The sequence below is a fragment of the Chelmon rostratus genome, chromosome 3 (genome assembly GCF_017976325.1).
Source record: "Chelmon rostratus isolate fCheRos1 chromosome 3, fCheRos1.pri, whole genome shotgun sequence".
NCBI classification, from domain to species: domain Eukaryota; kingdom Metazoa; phylum Chordata; class Actinopteri; order Chaetodontiformes; family Chaetodontidae; genus Chelmon; species Chelmon rostratus.
The window spans coordinates 17,096,847-17,114,374 of record NC_055660.1 but is presented as its reverse complement, the minus strand read 5'-3'; the positions used below and the strand labels follow the sequence as shown (position 1 = coordinate 17,114,374).

General features: G+C 40.8%; 1 protein-coding gene across 1 annotated transcript; it reads left to right on the top strand.

The window, feature by feature from the left end:
• The first annotated feature begins 2,646 nt into the window (after positions 1-2,646).
• Positions 2,647-15,749, top strand: slc24a2 (solute carrier family 24 member 2). The gene is made up of 9 exons (XM_041933623.1): positions 2,647-3,558; positions 11,640-11,675; positions 11,892-12,003; positions 12,443-12,526; positions 13,611-13,690; positions 13,847-13,984; positions 14,312-14,401; positions 15,209-15,375; positions 15,500-15,749. The coding sequence occupies exons 1-9, from the start codon at positions 2,647-2,649 to the stop codon at positions 15,747-15,749; spliced, it is 1,869 nt and encodes a 622-aa protein (XP_041789557.1).
• The last annotated feature ends 1,779 nt before the right edge of the window (positions 15,750-17,528 follow it).

The following is a 17,528-nucleotide window of genomic DNA, read 5'->3' as shown; positions in this document are numbered from 1 at the left end:
ATAGGTGAGAAACAATTTACAGGTCTGGTTGGATGAAATCATGTTTTTGTTTTTTGTTTTTTTGGCATCACTCTTCATCTCCATTTTTACTCCATCTTTTAATATTTTTCTGGTATTGAGGCCTAATTTTTCTCTTTTCTATTCTAATCTGCACTAGGCTGTGAGATTATTTATTTACTCATTTTACTGGTTTTGAGTTTCATAAGACTACACTTGTCTCTCTCTCACACACACACACACACACACACACACACACACACACAGACACATGCACACACTGCACCTGCAAAGGTGGTGCTATGTTAGGGATGCGCTACATAACAGGATAGGTTACATTTGAACTCACCCTCAGGTGGCTACTTAAGCTTACAGCTCTCATGTGTAAAGCCTGACCTTACTTGAAGTGTGCAAATGCATTGCACACACATACATACTGCTCAATTAAAATTACATTTCAAATATAAGATTTTTTCATATATTTGTACACTATTCATTTGATTCCTTTGATAAAAGGAGAGACAGTTAATGTCGTATTTGCTATTTACATATTTGCTATTTTCTGCAAGTCTTTGTCCTCTGTCCACTTTATATTAGCGTGTGCCAGTAGGCTTTATTGTTGTCTTCCAAGTAGTGCCATGTAGAGCAAATTACATTCTCTCATGCATTTTTCTTAAAGAAACCTGCACAGCGATGTCAACAATTGGAGAGAAGTTATGATATATACTGAGGAAAAACTTTCTGGTCAAAAGTTCAAAAATGCTTGTAGTTGTAAGAAAATCTGTGGAAAATTATTATTATAAGTTTCATTTTAAAAAATAAGTCTCACGCCTGTTTCACTGCAAACTGTTTGACACTTTAATTAAAGAGTTGTAAAGCTGCCGCAGTGCATTACATTGCACAGCATGTAGTTTAGTTTTCAAGGGCTTTGAGAGCAGCACTATGATCTAATAGCGCAACAGGCTTTAGTCCCATCCTGCAGTAAGCTCCTTGGGTAAGGGGATGGGAAGAAATGCATGGCACTGGGGGGCAGGTTGGTGGGGGGTGGAGCGAGGAAAGAAGACAGATAGTGATAGACAGCACTGATCCTCATTCTTGAACATGGAGAGAGAGAAGACAAGGAGGGGAAAGGTAGAAGGGAAGATGTACTTAAGCAGGGAAGGAGGGAGGCAGTATCAAAGGGGGGAGGAACTTTGCGAGGGAGGGAGGAGTCCTTAGTCCTCTGCTTCTGACCTGGTGTCTTGGAGGTCCACCTCGCCTGAGGGAGGAAAGTCGCACTGAGGATTTACTGCAGGGACCTTCAGCCCTTTGGACTTTTCTCCCTTTGCATTCAATTTAGTGGAATATTCATTCCGAGACTCAGGACCTGACTGCCGACTGGAGTCCTTCCTGCTGCGTGGAAGATTTCCTCGTGTGGTATGAGAAGAAAAATCTAATTGTGAATTCATAGCTGTAGTGCATCTCTCATGTCCTAATACTGTCCAGCCAGAGTCTGAAATGCTACTTTCACAGTTAAAAGTTGTTTTTGAAAACGGCAATGTTTTACAATAATAAATTGGCGTTTCATAGCAGATTGGCTGGGCATTACTTCAGACTTGTGAGATGAAGATTCAACCTTGCAGTTTGTCCCAGTGTAGTTGTTTCATTGCTGAGTAGCACTTATGTTCATGAAGCTCCAGACCATTCAGTCTTATTTGTTCCTCATATTCACCAATTATTTTGTTGTTGTCTTACTTTTTGACTTTGTGCAGTGGCATCAGTGTGCAGGGCCTGAGGCTAATCTAAGTATATCTTCTCAGGGATTAAATAGCTTCCTAATGAGCTTTCACTAATGTCCAAGCTTCACTTAAAGGAGAGATCTCACTGCAGGTTCTCAGCACAATGTCAAAAAGGCCAAAGCACATTACCAGAATTGTTGCTATTTATATTGCTATCAACTGACTAGAGATATTTAGCACATACTGTAATTCCAGCTGCAATAAAATTAAAGCATTTCAGATCCAAATAATTCAGAGTTTCCATTAGATTTTGTATGTTTACATAAACATATGAGTAATTGTGCCAAGTCACACAAACGCTGACTGCATTTGCAGATAGGACTTTTTTTTTTAAGTCATCAACTTCAAAACAGTTTAGAGAGACTAACCTGTCCAGCAATTATTTTTCATCTGAGCCTTATAAAATTACCTGCATGAATTTACAGTCAAATTCATGAATCTGTCAGGAGCAGACCCAGATATAGACCTAATAGTTCACATCAGCTCAGTAGAAAACCTTTATCTCTAAAGTAAGAAAGTAGATCGATACATTTTTTGGTGTAAAAAGTACAGTATTTCCCTCTTCTCCTCCTCATACTACTACTACATTATATTCATCAACATAACTATGGTCCCTTGCATTAAAAAAATCACTGTTTTTTGACTTGCAGTGAGTAATATGAGGAAGCCTTTGAATGGGCCGGATCCTGGTATCAGACTGGAGGGCATCTGTTGTGTTTAGACCGGGGAGCAGCATGCAAACAAATCGGTAAACCGTTGCGGCCTGTCAGACCCCCACCCTTGTACCCACCAGCAAAACCAACTCAGCTTTGGGGGGGATTCCAGACACTTCCATTCTGCCTGACAACCTGCGCCAAACACCATGGAGTTCATGCTACCCATAAGGAGTCAAGACATGATGGTTTCCTCCAGCTCTACACCTCTTCTGGGCCCTCCCAGCAGCTGCTTCAGGCACCACTACCAGGGCGTCAAAAGAAAGCTGCGATCCGGACGGATTGCGGGCTTCATCTTCAGCCTGGTGGCGGTCTGCACATTCTGTTCATGGAGTGCCTTGTCGCTGGTCTCAATGGTGGCCAAAGAGCTTGAATCGCCTGTCGAGGGCTCAGCAGAGGCAACAGTGCCCCAAAGAACTCTTCTGCAGCATCACAACTTCTCAGCTGCGCCACGGAAATCACCTGCACCCATGCCATCATCTGAACTAGAGATGAATCACGGGGACTATCCAACAGACTACTTCAGTGTGGAGGAGAGACGTCAGGGCTATGTGGTGCTTCATATGTTTGGCATGTTGTACATGTTCATAGCCTTAGCCATCGTCTGCGATGAGTTCTTTGTTCCTGCGCTCACTGTCATCACAGAGAAGCTGGAGATCTCTGATGATGTAGCAGGGGCCACCTTCATGGCAGCAGGTGGCTCAGCCCCGGAGCTCTTTACGTCTGTCATAGGAGTCTTCGTCTCCCACAGTAACGTGGGAATCGGTACCATTGTGGGCTCCGCCGTCTTCAACATCCTGTTTGTGATTGGGATGTGTGCCCTGTTCTCCAAAGAGGTGCTGAACCTCACCTGGTGGCCTCTGTTCAGAGACGTCTCATTCTATATCATTGGCTTGCTCATGCTAATCTATTTCTTTCTGGATAATCAAATCACGTTGGGGGAAAGTATCGGCCTGCTGATGTGCTACACCTGCTACGTGACATTTATGAAGTTCAATGCCAAAGTAGAACTTCTCATCAAGAGCTTGCTGGGCAGCAACCAGGTGGACGAGCTGGAGACTGCACCAAAGGTGAGCATCACCCTGTCCATCCATCCATTTGTCCATCCATCAATTAATCCATCCATCCATCTGTCTGTCATTTGTTTATCCATCCATCAATCTGACAATCCATGCATCCATTTGTTCATCCATCAACACACCTGTCTGTCAGTCAGTTCATCCATCCATCCATCCATCCATCCATCCATCCATCCATCCATCCATCATCCATCCATCCATCATCCATCCATCCATCCATCCATCCATCCATCCATCACTCATTCCATAAATCCATCCATTCATCCATCCAACTTCTCCTATTCCATTTTTTATATACCCACCCTCCTTTTGCCACTTTATGCTCAACAGCTTCACCCCAGCTCTGATACAACAGCTGATCCTAATGTTCATCCACCCATACATTTACCCCAGTGTTCTCATTCACTGATTGACCCATCTGTCCATTGAAGGATCCCCATCAGGAACAACCATCAAGAAGTTTCGAGCTATTCGTGTGACTTTTAGGTCACCAGAGAGGAAAAAAATGAAGTGAAAGTTTCTTAAAAGTTGAAAATAACCAAGTTTCAGAATATGAAAGTGCCAAAAGTGAACATCTGTGATTCTTGACATGAGTTTCTGATTTGGATGGGGACATTTCTCAGAGGAGACATGACTGTTTTGTTTTTTTTTTTGTCAGTGTGTCTTATCTCTTAACTGAAATCTGACCATGAATAAGACCGCAAAGCAAATCTGTAATGGCTGCTGAACCTGAGAACAGGAACGCTGTTGCTCTGGGAATCTGAAAGGGTGTTTATTCAGGAAGCTGATAGGGTGTTAAAACAGAGTGTTGAACAGACAGCATGCTGTCAGGTGGCCAAACCCTCCTGAATTCCCCTCTGGAAGGATATAGAGATTTGTCTTAACCTGCCACCTGTGCAGCTCTGACAGTGACAGACGCAGAGCCAGACCACAGCCTCTTGGTGCTGACTAAGTCTAGAACAAGCCTTGTGTTCAGTCACTACTTTTAGTAACCAAGTCCAGACCAGAATCCTGCAAGGCTCTCAGAATAGGACTGATGTAACGTAGCTGGTCTCTAAAATGACCCCACTTCAACAGGATTCAAATGCAAAGACATTTTATGTTGAAATACAAAAGTTAAAGAATTCTTAAGACAATAATTATGTAATGTCATTTAGTTGCTGTTCATGTCAGTTCAGGGGCCGTGTCTATATACTGTCACACTCAACATTTGATACAAATGAACACTTGCCAAAGACTCATATAAGCACTATTAGTTCTCAGAACTACTCAAACCTGAAAATATAAAAAATCTATTTGACTTTGAATCAAAATGCTGATTTCCTTTTCATCAGTCAGTTTAGAAATTAGAATTTAAATTTTAGAAAGTTTTCCTATATGGGAACAGAGCATTGGAAAAACAATGCATGATTCTAAAATATCACAGTTTTATTTTTTTAAATGCTATACTAGGCATTCATTATCTCAAAGTCCTTTGTGAGTTTTTTTTTAGTCCAAGTTTCAACCATGTCGAAATATATGTTTAAATATTTGTTTATTAGATTAGACTTTTGATTGCTTTCTCTTCACAACGACTTCAAATGCCATGATGATAATCTTAAAAAGAAATTAAAATACACCCTTTATATCCTAAACATTTATGAGATGGACTTCTGAGAGCATTCTGCATGATAAAATTAGTCAAAAACTGAAAGCAGAAGAAAAAAACACCAAAATTCATCCACAAATCCTTGTAGCATCTCTTCAACTTCATCACCACGCACTCGTCTTTGTCCTGACATTGAATTAAAGAGGTCTCTTGACTCTGGAGGACTGTTTGCCCTCGATTTGAGACCATAATTTCCAAGCATCTCTTCATCCTAACATGGATTACACACTGATCTCATAAACCTTTGTACACCTGGTCACAATGTTTGGAACATGTGAGACATGAGGCAGAATTGTGAGAGTTGAAAACACCTTAGGATCTGGGTTGAGGTTTCATTTTATCATTCAGAAAGCTACACAGGTTTTTTTTTGTTTTTGTTTTCTGAATGTCTCTCGCACAGCGTGACTCCTGCTCACAGGATGTTGACCTAACGACAGCACACTCACAATACCAATCACTTAGCAACCACTAAGCCAATCACTTCATGTCATCGGGGAGAAGATGATGGGAAAGATCAATTTTGAGATTATTTTTGAGTGCTTATTGTGCAGCTTGCTGCTTTATAAATAACACAGACAAAGGAGCTATTCTGTTTTTCATTTTGTCTCTCCGTCTTTTGTTCTGTCTTTGTGTGCAGTTGGAGTCAGATCTGTTGCTCTCTGATGTTGTAATCTCATATGGCGCCCAGGTGACAAATACTTAAACTACAGTAGGCTGATTTTAGAGCAGCTTGCCCGTAGCCTAGACTGACATCACCCATCACCAGTTCTTCAGGGGCGTATACAGTGCACTGCCGCACATGGTGTGCACGGCTTTTGTTTTTCTGGAAACATTACTTCCAGATTATGTGCATTTTCTTATAGGCCAATAAAGTGATGTCCTGTGCTCCAAAACATGTACAGGACAAACTGTTAAGATACGATAACTGTTGAAAACACTTCTTAGAAAGAGGCAGCTATTTGTATGGAAGTGATTCAGGCCAGTAGAAGCTCTCACGTTTTAGGCAACAGGTGAGCTCATGATCGCAGGCTTTCAGTATGGTCTTATCTGCTTTAAAGCTCCTCCCCTTAAATGCTAATTGTAAACAGGAAATTATTTAGGGTTTTTATAGTGTTATGGGCTATTTCTTCTGTGTAGCAATCACTTATATAAAAAGCTAACAGCTAATTTACGAGTAGTAGTTTCTTTCATTATCTTTGGCAGATCAAAACTGTATTAAACATTTTTTATTTCACTGTAGTCCATTCATGAATCAGTTCCTGGCACTAACAGTGAGCTTTTCCCCCAGCCCCCAACTGTTTTGTATATTTCATGATCTTATTATCCTAAATCTGTACTTACAGCACATTTTGGCACTCATCAACCTCTGTTGTTGCAGAAGCTCTATTTGACATTTGTGCCCTTCTGGGAATCAGCTGTTCTTCAGGCTGTCTCACCTCAACCCAAGAACAGCTTTTCTCTTTCTGTCTGCCTGGCACTTAATGTCGAACTGCCTTGCCCTCATGTGTCGGTAGCAGCTAAATAATCCCCCGGGTTAATGCTCTCTGATCCCATTAGAACCGCTAATAATAGTCAGATGCTCCCTGGGGGAGCAAGAATCAGCAGATCACAGAAAGAAATGGCTGAACGCTCCTTCCTCGGCCTGCAGCAGTGCTCATAGCATGGTGTGGTTTTGATTTTGTGCATACTTCAGTGCATGTGTCAGGTGTTTTTGCACAGTTTATACAGGGCCTGCAGCATCTATGTAGAAAGAGAGTGAGAGAGGATCTGCTGGTTTGCTTGCTGGCACTAAAGACAACAATCCTCTTTGATCCCCTTATCAACTGCTTACCTGCAGTGACGACAGCAAACATACAGTCCAGCACACTGTCACTTCATCTCTGCAGAGCTCTAATGAAATGTTAAAATTCTCCTTGCAATCATTAATGTCAGACCTGGATAACAATGCAGCAGGTCTGCATCTGTAACCTCATAAACTGTTAAACTGATTTATTTGTCCAAAGCTACGACTCGTCAAACGTTACTAATTTTAGGCCTATTGTTGCCTGTAGGTTAAGTATTTTAATATTCCTGACCCAGAGTGCAGATACAGCTGCCATTTTTATGTATCAACCTAAATAAATTACAGCTGATGAAACTTCTTTTATGTGACAATTGCAACACTTTTGTCCATACTCCCTGTTCTGGGGTAAGCACAAAGCTTAACTGATTACACTTGCAGCTGTTTGCTTCAGTTCCACAGCAGGTCTGACTCTGGAGCTTCAGATCAGTGTGATCATGCTCAAAATGCAACTGCTGTTCAGCGAAAGAAATGTATCTGTGACTGTTGAGGTGTTCTGTCGAGCAAGATGCTTATTTCTTACTTACTGCACTAAGTAACAACTTCCAACTGCTCGCTTGTGTAGCTGTAAGTAAGAGTTATTATGATTATAATATGATAGCTGGTATTTGCAGACAGATGAGAGCAAAATTGTTTGAGAGTGTGGTGACCTATGAAGGTTGCTGCAGGACTTCACACGCAGCCTTGAAAATCACCAGTCTAAAAGTGGTGATCTCTGCCGATTAATCCTGGCTAAGTCCTACAGCTCCAACAGTCAGGTGGACACTGGAGAGAGAGAAAGAGAGAGAGAGGTCTGATGGTGCTGCACTGATGACAGTGATGGTGATAATTGGAAAGAAGGCAAAGTTCTAAAATCTTTAGGATTTTAGGATTTGGGAGGATTCCAGTGTCTGTAGCTTCCCGCCTCAACGGATGAGACCACTGAACTGGAACAGCAGCTTAGTGAGAAGTGACAGTAATCATTCAGTGAAGCTGCCTTCTTCTTCTTCTTCTTCTTCTTCTTCTTCTTCTTCTTCTTCTTCTTCTTCTTCTTCTTCTTCTTCTCCAAATCATCTTTGGCTCTCAAACAGCTCTCTGATATAGCTTGAACAAGTCACGATCTGATGCCTATTCATAATAGTTTAGATGAATCACACAAGTTTACCCCTCAGAGAAAGTTTCAGTGTACATACAATTAAAGTTGTGCTTCATAATTTACATCTGTCAAAAGTCTGAATGGCTGTTTCACAAAAATAACTTAAGACATGCACAAATATTTTTTCTTCATTAGCTGGAGCTGAGCTTCTTAATTATCAAGAACTGCGTCAAATATTGTAGATTATCTAATTTGTAAATATGTAATTATATCTATCCAAATAGACATTAAATGACCTAGCATTCTTAACAAGGCCTCATAAAATAGTGTCATCTGTTGTTTTGTAAGAGTAAATGTCACTGATTGATTATTTTGTTCTGTAGCTGCTTAATTCAGGTCTGGCTAACGTAGCAGTTACAGGTTAGTTAAACTTTATACATTTTTTTTTTTTTACAGCCTGCTGTAATTAAAAATAAAAATGGTTAGGCATGAAGAGGAATTGCTGGTTTGCTAAACACTGACTGGAATTAACTGAAGTCAGACTTGTAGCCATTAGTCACTGGTGATTCATTCATCAGAGTGGAGATGAGAGCTGTTTGTACCTTGATTGTTGAGTTTTGTAAGGAGTTTTAAAGGGTTTCAAACATCCAGGAGGTTGAAGGTGTTTCTCAGACAGACGATCGTGTTACTTTAAGTGAGCCAAAGTAAAATAAGCAGACTCTGCAGCAAGTTATAAATGTCTGTTGTCATCAAGCAGCTGTCTCCAGGAGCCATGTGAGCACTAACCATCATGGACTTATGCCAAGCTGGCCTCTGCTATTAGAGCAGAGGGCACGCTGCTCGCCAATTCCATGGATGGTACAGACAGGTGTCCACACCTTCTTCTTTTTCATTGCTTTTTAACTTTATACTCAAAGTATATTTCTGTTCATTACTGTACAATTAATTAATGCACAGAAATAACTATATTAAAAAATACAGCAGCATTAAATACCTCCATTTAAAGTGAGAAGCAATCAGCTTCAGATTCAGATGGACACATTTCAGAGGTGATATCCTGTGTTTTAGCTGTATGTTCAGTCCACGTAGATGAACGTTACAGTAGCTAAACCTAAACATGAATGGAAATCCTGAGCACCACCTTAACTGCAGTCAGGGGGTCTGAGGTAATATTTATTCTAACTATTCTTTATTGCACAAACGTGTAGCAAGTCCACAGGAGTGATACATTACCTTTTAAAGACAAAAAGAAAAGCTTTAGCTTAGCTTTAGCCTCGCTGTCATGACGGCAGCAGGTGTCTCATCAGATGCAAGCTAAAGGGATTATCTGCTCAAACTCTGGGGCCTCCATCATGAAAACGTGTCAACAACAAAACTCTCCACCACTCGGCTTGCTGTTGGTGATTGTCTAAAGCTGTCGTTGTGGGACATTCATACTCTATAATTTGAATTAGGAGGCGTATAAAAAGAAAAAGGGTGGTGGTCACTTCGGGTGTGTGGTGTAATTGCTTTTGTGAGCTAACTCTGTTTAGTTTAGCAGTTTTTGAGGAAAAAGATGAGGCACGTGGAGAATTTACCTCAATTAAAATAGTGTAGTTGTAGCTGCCTACTAAGGCTAATGTTCAATTTAATTTATGTATGGAAGAAAATGTTCCATATTTCAAATTTTTCATTTCAAAGAGAGACCAAAGTAAAATGTTTTTAAAAGTAACACTAACCATGTGACAACAAAGGCCCCGTTTACTCATCACTGGTACCCTCAAATGGTCAGGTATATTGTTTTGAGAGTTGATGGCAATCAACTTATTTGGTCGTTTAGGTATGAGGATGAGTAAATTTATCTCATTTTGTAATTAATACAACATCGGTCACTCTCTTGACAGCATTATTTAGCCTGTTTGCTGGAAGTGAGTATAAAATAAATGCAAAGTTCATACCTTCAAACCTGTGTTGAACAGTACGTTGGGAGGGATGAGGACAGCTCTTGAGCAGTAGACAAAGAAAATATTGTTTTACTGTTTGCATTTTAATTGGTGATGTAATGTCGTTTCTTGATTACAAGAGTGCAAAAGCATCTTCTTCAACCCTTTAATATCTGTGAAACTGCATTGGTTAAATCAAAAGTGACAGATTTTTTGATTGTATTGTGTTCTAACTCCTAAGATTTCTTAACTGACCCAACTATAATTTTTTACTTATTTTCTAACCAAATCAGAAAACATGAATAACTTCTAATAAAGACCTGTTGGTTTTAGATTAACTGGAGGTGCCAAACTTCTTTGCTTTGTTCTTGTTCAGCTTTCATGGAGCATCTACTTCATGCCATTGACACTTTCAATGACGACTTCCGTGCAGTTGTGGTTCTTTCTTGAGCCTGTCTTTGCGGCATTATGAGAAATTTTCCCATGGCAGAACATCGTAGTGTGACGTAAGGCACCTCTATTGCAAAGCTACAGAGATCAGTTACATTAGACAAAATAATATCGACCCACAAAGACCTTATGTTCCCATCTCCAAATCCCTGATTCCCACACACCAAACCCTCCCCGCTGCTGACATCAACCACCACCAATCTCTATTTGTCCAAGCCAGTGTGTGTATTTGTGTGTGTGAGCGTGCATGCGTGCGTGCATGTGTGTGTGCAAGCATGCTTCTCTATGTGTTGTCACAGCTGTGCTGTATATGTCCTCTGAAGAAATGGCAGGGGTTAGCGTGAGTCCTCCCCTATAGTCTTCATGTTGGAACAAGACCCAAAACCTCCGGCATTGGTTCACTGTAAGGAGGTGGAAAGACAGAGGGCACAGTGATGTCACACACACACACACACACACACACACACACACACACACACACACACAGTGGCAAAAATGAAGGGACAGTGTTTGTGTTATATAGGGTGCTATTAAGCAAATTCTCTGTAAAGTCTGAGGCTGTTCTTCCTAAAACAGGATTTCATAACAAGATTTTCCATTTTCATTTTAATTTCGTGGGTTCAGTGGGGGCTCATGCCATCTTTCCTACCTGTGTTTACCACTCTAATATGAAAACATGATGCTCAAATGATCAAGCATTTGGTTGCAGTTCTTGGTTCCAATCAAATGAAATCTGCATCATTGCTGTAGGAGTCCCTGTGTGTTTCCATTGTTCATTGGTGAGTAAACAGGATGCGAGAGGTTGAAGACATTTTCAGTGTGAACATTAGCTCAACATTTCTTAGATCACTGGGGTTTAATGAGCTGTGCTCAACTTTAATTACGGTCAGTTCTTTTACTCATCCCCTTCCCACCCCTCCACTGTAGTAATGCAATCCAATCCAACATCACCACATACTCTGAACACATGCTGCACATTATGAAATGATATAGTATGTACTGCAGGCCTCATGTATTGGATTGCATAAAGTCCATGTGTTTGTGCTACTGTGTCCACACCCTTTGTATACCTGTGTAGATGAGGAAACCTGTACTGTATATATATGTGACGTTTTCTCTCTCTGTTTTTCCATCAAGGTAAATGTACCTGGAGATGATGAGAACAAGCTGATGGTGAGTTTGTTTATTTATATTCACACTGTGGAGATATGACATGAGATGTGTCCACTAAATAACAGTTAACCGTTGGTGGTTTGAATTTAAATAACTGCTCTTCAGGTTGTTTTTTTCCACCCATCTTATTTGGCAGTATTTTAAGAGTTTCACAAAGAATCAAAATGATGAATGATTTTTGTAAATCGTTTGGTATTTGTGTTGGTATCTTTATAGGCCAAACCCAGACTGCAGAGGGAAGGCAGCTGTGCCTCTCTACACAATTCACTGATGAGAAACAGCATCTTCCAGCTCATGATCCACACCCTGGACCCCCTCAGTGATGAAGGCAAAACATGATAATAATACACAAAACACACACATGCACTAAATGCAGCAGGATCTCTAAAATGAGATGTGTTCAGTAATGGTAACAATGATGATAATAATGAGCATTACATCGCTCCACATAGAATAAGGCCATGTGTTTCTTGTCATGGGTAATGGTTTAAGAAAGTTAAGCATGTTTAAGATCAGGTTTATGTTTAGAAATGCTATTTTATGGACATAATTGTGTTTGGCTAAGGTAACAAGTTGAATTATTGTAGATGAAAGTGAATATATTCATTCATCCAACCACTTTCTACTTCTTAGTATTTCCTTACCTCTTTCTTATAGTCACACTTAGTTTCAGCACAGCGAGAAAACATATTGCATCCCACAGCACATTCATTCATGACACATTTTAAAGAGTCTGTGCTGGACTGACTGAGCTTCCTTTGTTTCAGGACGTTTCAAAGAGAAGGCGTCAATCCTCCACAAAATGGCCAAGCAGAAGTGTAAAGAAGAGGCTGCCAATGCCAACGGTGTAGGTGAGTAACAGTGACGTGTGAAACTATGGGAGTCCGTTTGTGCCATTCATAGGTCCACAGATTAATCAAGCATCAAATCAATTATCAAATAATTAGTCAATTAGAAATGAGGCTATTGATAGGTGACTGGGGAAAACAATGCATAAAGTCATCAACAATTAGTAAATGAAAAATGAATGATGATGGACAGATAATAAGAAGACTGTGTTGTCAGTTATTACCCACAGAAGCTTTCAAAGCTGCAGGTATCACTTAAAGGTATACTTTGTAGGAATTGTCGGTTACTGTTTGTAAACACATCTAAACTTGGCCCCTCCTCCCAGCTCAGCGTCACCACAAGCGCACACTTTATATGTACGCTGCAAGCTTCTACTGTAAGAACACTGCATTTGTTGCAGTGGAAAAGCTGATGCGTTAGCAACCTAATGGGGCTAACCCTCGTCGCTCTTCATCTTCATCCACTCCTTCAGATTCACTCTTGTTTTGTCCTAGCTTCCTCTCGGATAGGTGCTGCTTATGGTCTGGCACCTGGTCGCTACCTTTTTGTAAAGTCCCAACCTCACCTGTGTGATATTGGCTGCACGTTATTGGCAGGGGGCCACACACCCACTGCCCTAACCACTGCAGGTTAGAACGCAGAAAAGTCCTGACCAAAGCAAAATAAGGAGAAAATAGGAAAATACAAGTAGGGGGATTTGCAGATAAATACGCTTCTGCTGGGTCATAAGTGATGATGAGATTACTATTGTTTGAGTACATACATTGTTTTTTTTAGGAAATTCCTTCATAGTATACCTTTAACTTCCTCACTTTTAGCTTGGTATGAGACAGTTTACAGTCAAAAATAAGCGATAATACTCTGTTGCACTTGTAAGGATGAGTTCAGAAAATTAACAAGCATATTTTGTTTCTCAACATAGGAGCCCTCTCCCACACACAACCTCCAAGACAAGCAAATTGTACTAAGTTTCAGCTCTTCTCTCCATGTCATTACACCAGCATTTCATTTCAAATTAATACTGTCCATTTGAACAAGTCCTTTTAAGTCTGTTTTAACTCTTTCTCCTCTCTTTCTTTGCTCAAGCTGATAAAAACATCCCCAACAGTACAAATGTTGCTGTGGAAGTCACACCACCCATGAATGGTGTTGCAGGAGGGGACGAGGTATGGCTTTTATGCTTCAACATTCCTCCAGGTTCACATGTTAAAGTTGTTTTGGTAAACGTGTTTTTTAGCGCCTGACTGAGTATATGTAACATCCCCAAAATGGAAAGTGCCTAAATACGTACAGTTGATGTACAGCAATGAACTTCTCCTCAGGGTGGTGAGGAGGAGGAGGATGAAGACCAGCCTCTGAGCCTGGCCTGGCCTGACACCATCAGGAAACAGATCACCTACCTCCTCATCCTGCCCATCGTCCTCCCACTGTGGCTCACACTGCCCGACGTCAGGAGAGAGGTGACCACACACACACACACACACACACACTCAAAACCAGTTAACATATACAGGACACAAATACATACTGTGTTACTGTTTTTACAATCATCTGTACTTTTATTCATCAGTAACATGGTCTGCTAAATAATGTGAGGAGTAATAGCAGGTTCCAATCTTGTTTTTTGTTTCATTTTAAGTACTGAATTATACGTTGACATTGCCCTTAAGTGATGTATCAGATATATCAGGTCCTTACCTGAGCCTGGACCAGAGATTGATCATGTGATCGAGCTGTTGTTTCTCCTTCAGTGGATGATGAACTAAATTATGTGTTTTTTTTTCCAGACCTCAACAAAGTTCTTCCCCATCACTTTCATTGGCGCCATTTGTTGGATTGCTTTCTTCTCCTACCTGATGGTGTGGTGGGCTCACCAGGTACTTCACACACACACAAACACACACTTTTCATAGACATAGACTCTGTTGTCTTTTCTGTTCTATTTTTGAGGCCTTTCTTATGCAAGTGCAGAAGTCAGGGTGTTGAATGTGTGACCAAAGCAGCTAATCCCAACTAATCTCCCTTGATCCACAGCCAGATCAACCTGTAGTTTTCTATTTTAATGGAGCAAATGCAAAGACAGGCCTGGGAGCAGGAGGTCATGTGTGCAAGGTCACTGAGGAGGCACGCCTGCTTTCTTAGCTCCCATGGGTGCAGAGTGCTTTGTGCAAAAGTGTTGTGTGAAGCTACAGCAGAATATAAATCAGGGCGTGTGATGATGAGTCATTGTCGTCTCTGTCATAGTGCTAGTCTCATACCTTTTAAAGTGTACCAAACACAGTGGAGCATAAAAGGAATATTTCTGGAGACCTTGAAATTCTGATCCACTTAATGACTGTGTGTGTCTCTGTTGTAGGTGAGAATAAAAATATTAGATTTAAAAAAAGAGAACATATTTTGCTTAAAGTGAATGTAAGGGCGCATTTAATTAGATTTCCTTACTTTTAGATGCAACAAAAATGCTTTTAAGTAGATCAACACGTAGGAGCCCTGCTAACACCATCTCTCAGCCATTCTACTCATTATAACCTCAAATGATGTTGAGGTCAATTGATATGATTGACCTTTTAATTGTATACTCCGTTTGTGACGTGACCAGCGATAACAAGAACGTTATGAATGGTGAAAATGTTATTTTTTAAGCAGTGCAGCCGCAGCATTAAACACCTGCTTCCTCCTTTCAGGTTGGAGAAACTTTCTGGGTCACAGAGGAAATCATGGGTCTGACCATATTAGCAGCTGGCACTTCAATCCCTGACCTGATCACCAGCGTGATTGTGGCACGAAAAGGCCTCGGTGACATGGCCGTGTCCAGCTCCGTGGGGTCCAACATCTTTGATATTACTGTGGGGTGAGTGCAGCGCGCAACACAATAGTGCACAGTGTCGTCACCATTTTTAGATGAGCATGTGCGCCCTTCATCTCTCAAGCTCAGAGAAACCCTGCCTTAACTAACTCTCCTCTGCCTCCTCCAGCCTGCCGTTCCCCTGGCTCCTCTATAACATCATCAACGACTTCAAGCCCGTAGAGGTGAGCAGCAACGGCCTGTTCTGCGCCATCGTCCTCCTCTTCCTCATGCTGCTCTTCGTCATCATGTCCATCGCCGCTTGCAAGTGGAGAATGAGCAAGATCCTGGGCTTTTTCATGTTCGTGCTGTACTTCGTCTTTCTCGTCGTCAGCGTCATGCTGGAGGACAAAATCATCGTCTGCCCCGTCACTGTTTGAGAGAGAGCGCTCCCCGCTGGTCTTCAAAAAGCAGAAACTAAGAGTAAATGTGCTCACATGGACCATGATTTACTGTAGGAGTGGAAAAACATGCTCGGACAGACACAAACTGTCTATTATCTGTCACACATACATACGCATTAGACGACTGCACATGGAAATGCCCACACACTCAGTATCAAGTGAGGAAAGCACACGCACATGCACACACACACAAATGCACACGCATACACACACACACACACACAAACCCATACAGGTTGTGGATGCCAGTTAGGCAGAGGCAGTGACTAAAAATCAATGCTGCAAACGGTGCATCACAGCCGTCCAGCAGTGGCACACAAGCCTGTACGTCCTTTGGCCATCCAGTAGGAGGGACTCCTCTCTCCTTCTACTTCTACGTGACTACGTTTAGTAGCCGCTATTGGCTGAAACCTACTGAAAGCAACTGATGGACAAGTTGTGCGAACACCACCTGGGATGGAAACGTCAGTTGAAGGTCACAAGAGATTGATGTTTTTGGATGGTGCAGCAGTATAAGACGTACCTCCGCTGCTCATTCAAGCAGCCAGTTTAAGCGTATAAACTGAATAAAGAGACTTTTTTGTTTGTTTGTTTTAAATGGCAGTGAAGCTATGGAGTAATCCTGTGTGTCATGGAGTAAAAACCTAAAAAAGAAATGGCTGGGACGACACATAAGTGAGATAGCTGCTTAATGTACCTTTAGATTTGAACTGTGTTCATCCCACCACCTGTTTGGCTTTGCAACGTCATCGAAAGAGAAAGATGCAGTGTTAAGAACTTGATCGTGTTTGTAGACACAGTACAATGCATTTGAGGACATACTGGGCAGAAATCCATTCTTTATATCCCACTCATGAATATCTCTAATAGCTATATTAAATACTAAATAGTTACAATAGATTGTTAACAGATATAATGGACAAGGGTTGACTTGGCTAAGGTGTTATCATGCTCAGTACTTCTGCTTATATCTCTACATCCGCACTAACTTATTTGGGTTTTTCGTATAATAAATTGTAAATGTGACTTTATCCGTTCCATCTGCCTTTACACACATCACTTTAGAGAGAGATTACTTCTGTGCTCTGACTAACATGTCCCAGTAGATGATGCAGTCTGGAAAACAAGCGGTGGACTAAAGATTAGTGATCTCCATTTATTTTACTTGTTAAACTCAAAGGTGTTTTTTTTTTTTTTCAAAATCATGTATTTATAAAGAGGAGAGTTGAATATCAACAGGTATCACCAGGCTTCTTCTGTAATGTTTTTCATGTAAAACGACTCATGTACTGTATAACAAATGTATGTATACTGTATATATGAAAGCAAATGATAGCAATATTTTTGTCTCGGACTTTTTTCCTCAGTCTCCACTGCTGTAGGCCTTTTGTATTGTATCGGATAAATCAGGCCTAATGTGGAGCTGCACTTTCCTTCAGTGTGTGACTTAAATGGCAAAATCTTAGAATTAAACATCAAGTAGGCCCATATTTTTATTATAAAACAAAAACATGGACTGTTGAAGAGAATCTGTTTGTGACATTTGCATGTTTTGGCATTTTTGATCTTGTTTAATCTAAAAAAAATATGTAATTCTCACATCATTAGAGTCCCGATTTAGTAAAAAATTAACAGTGGGTATGTTCCCATTCAAATGCACAGTATTTTCAAAAAGTAAAAACAAGTGTTTCTATCAGATAATCTAATCCAAATATTCTGAAGAGGATGCAGAAAGATTAAACAATTAAAGAATAA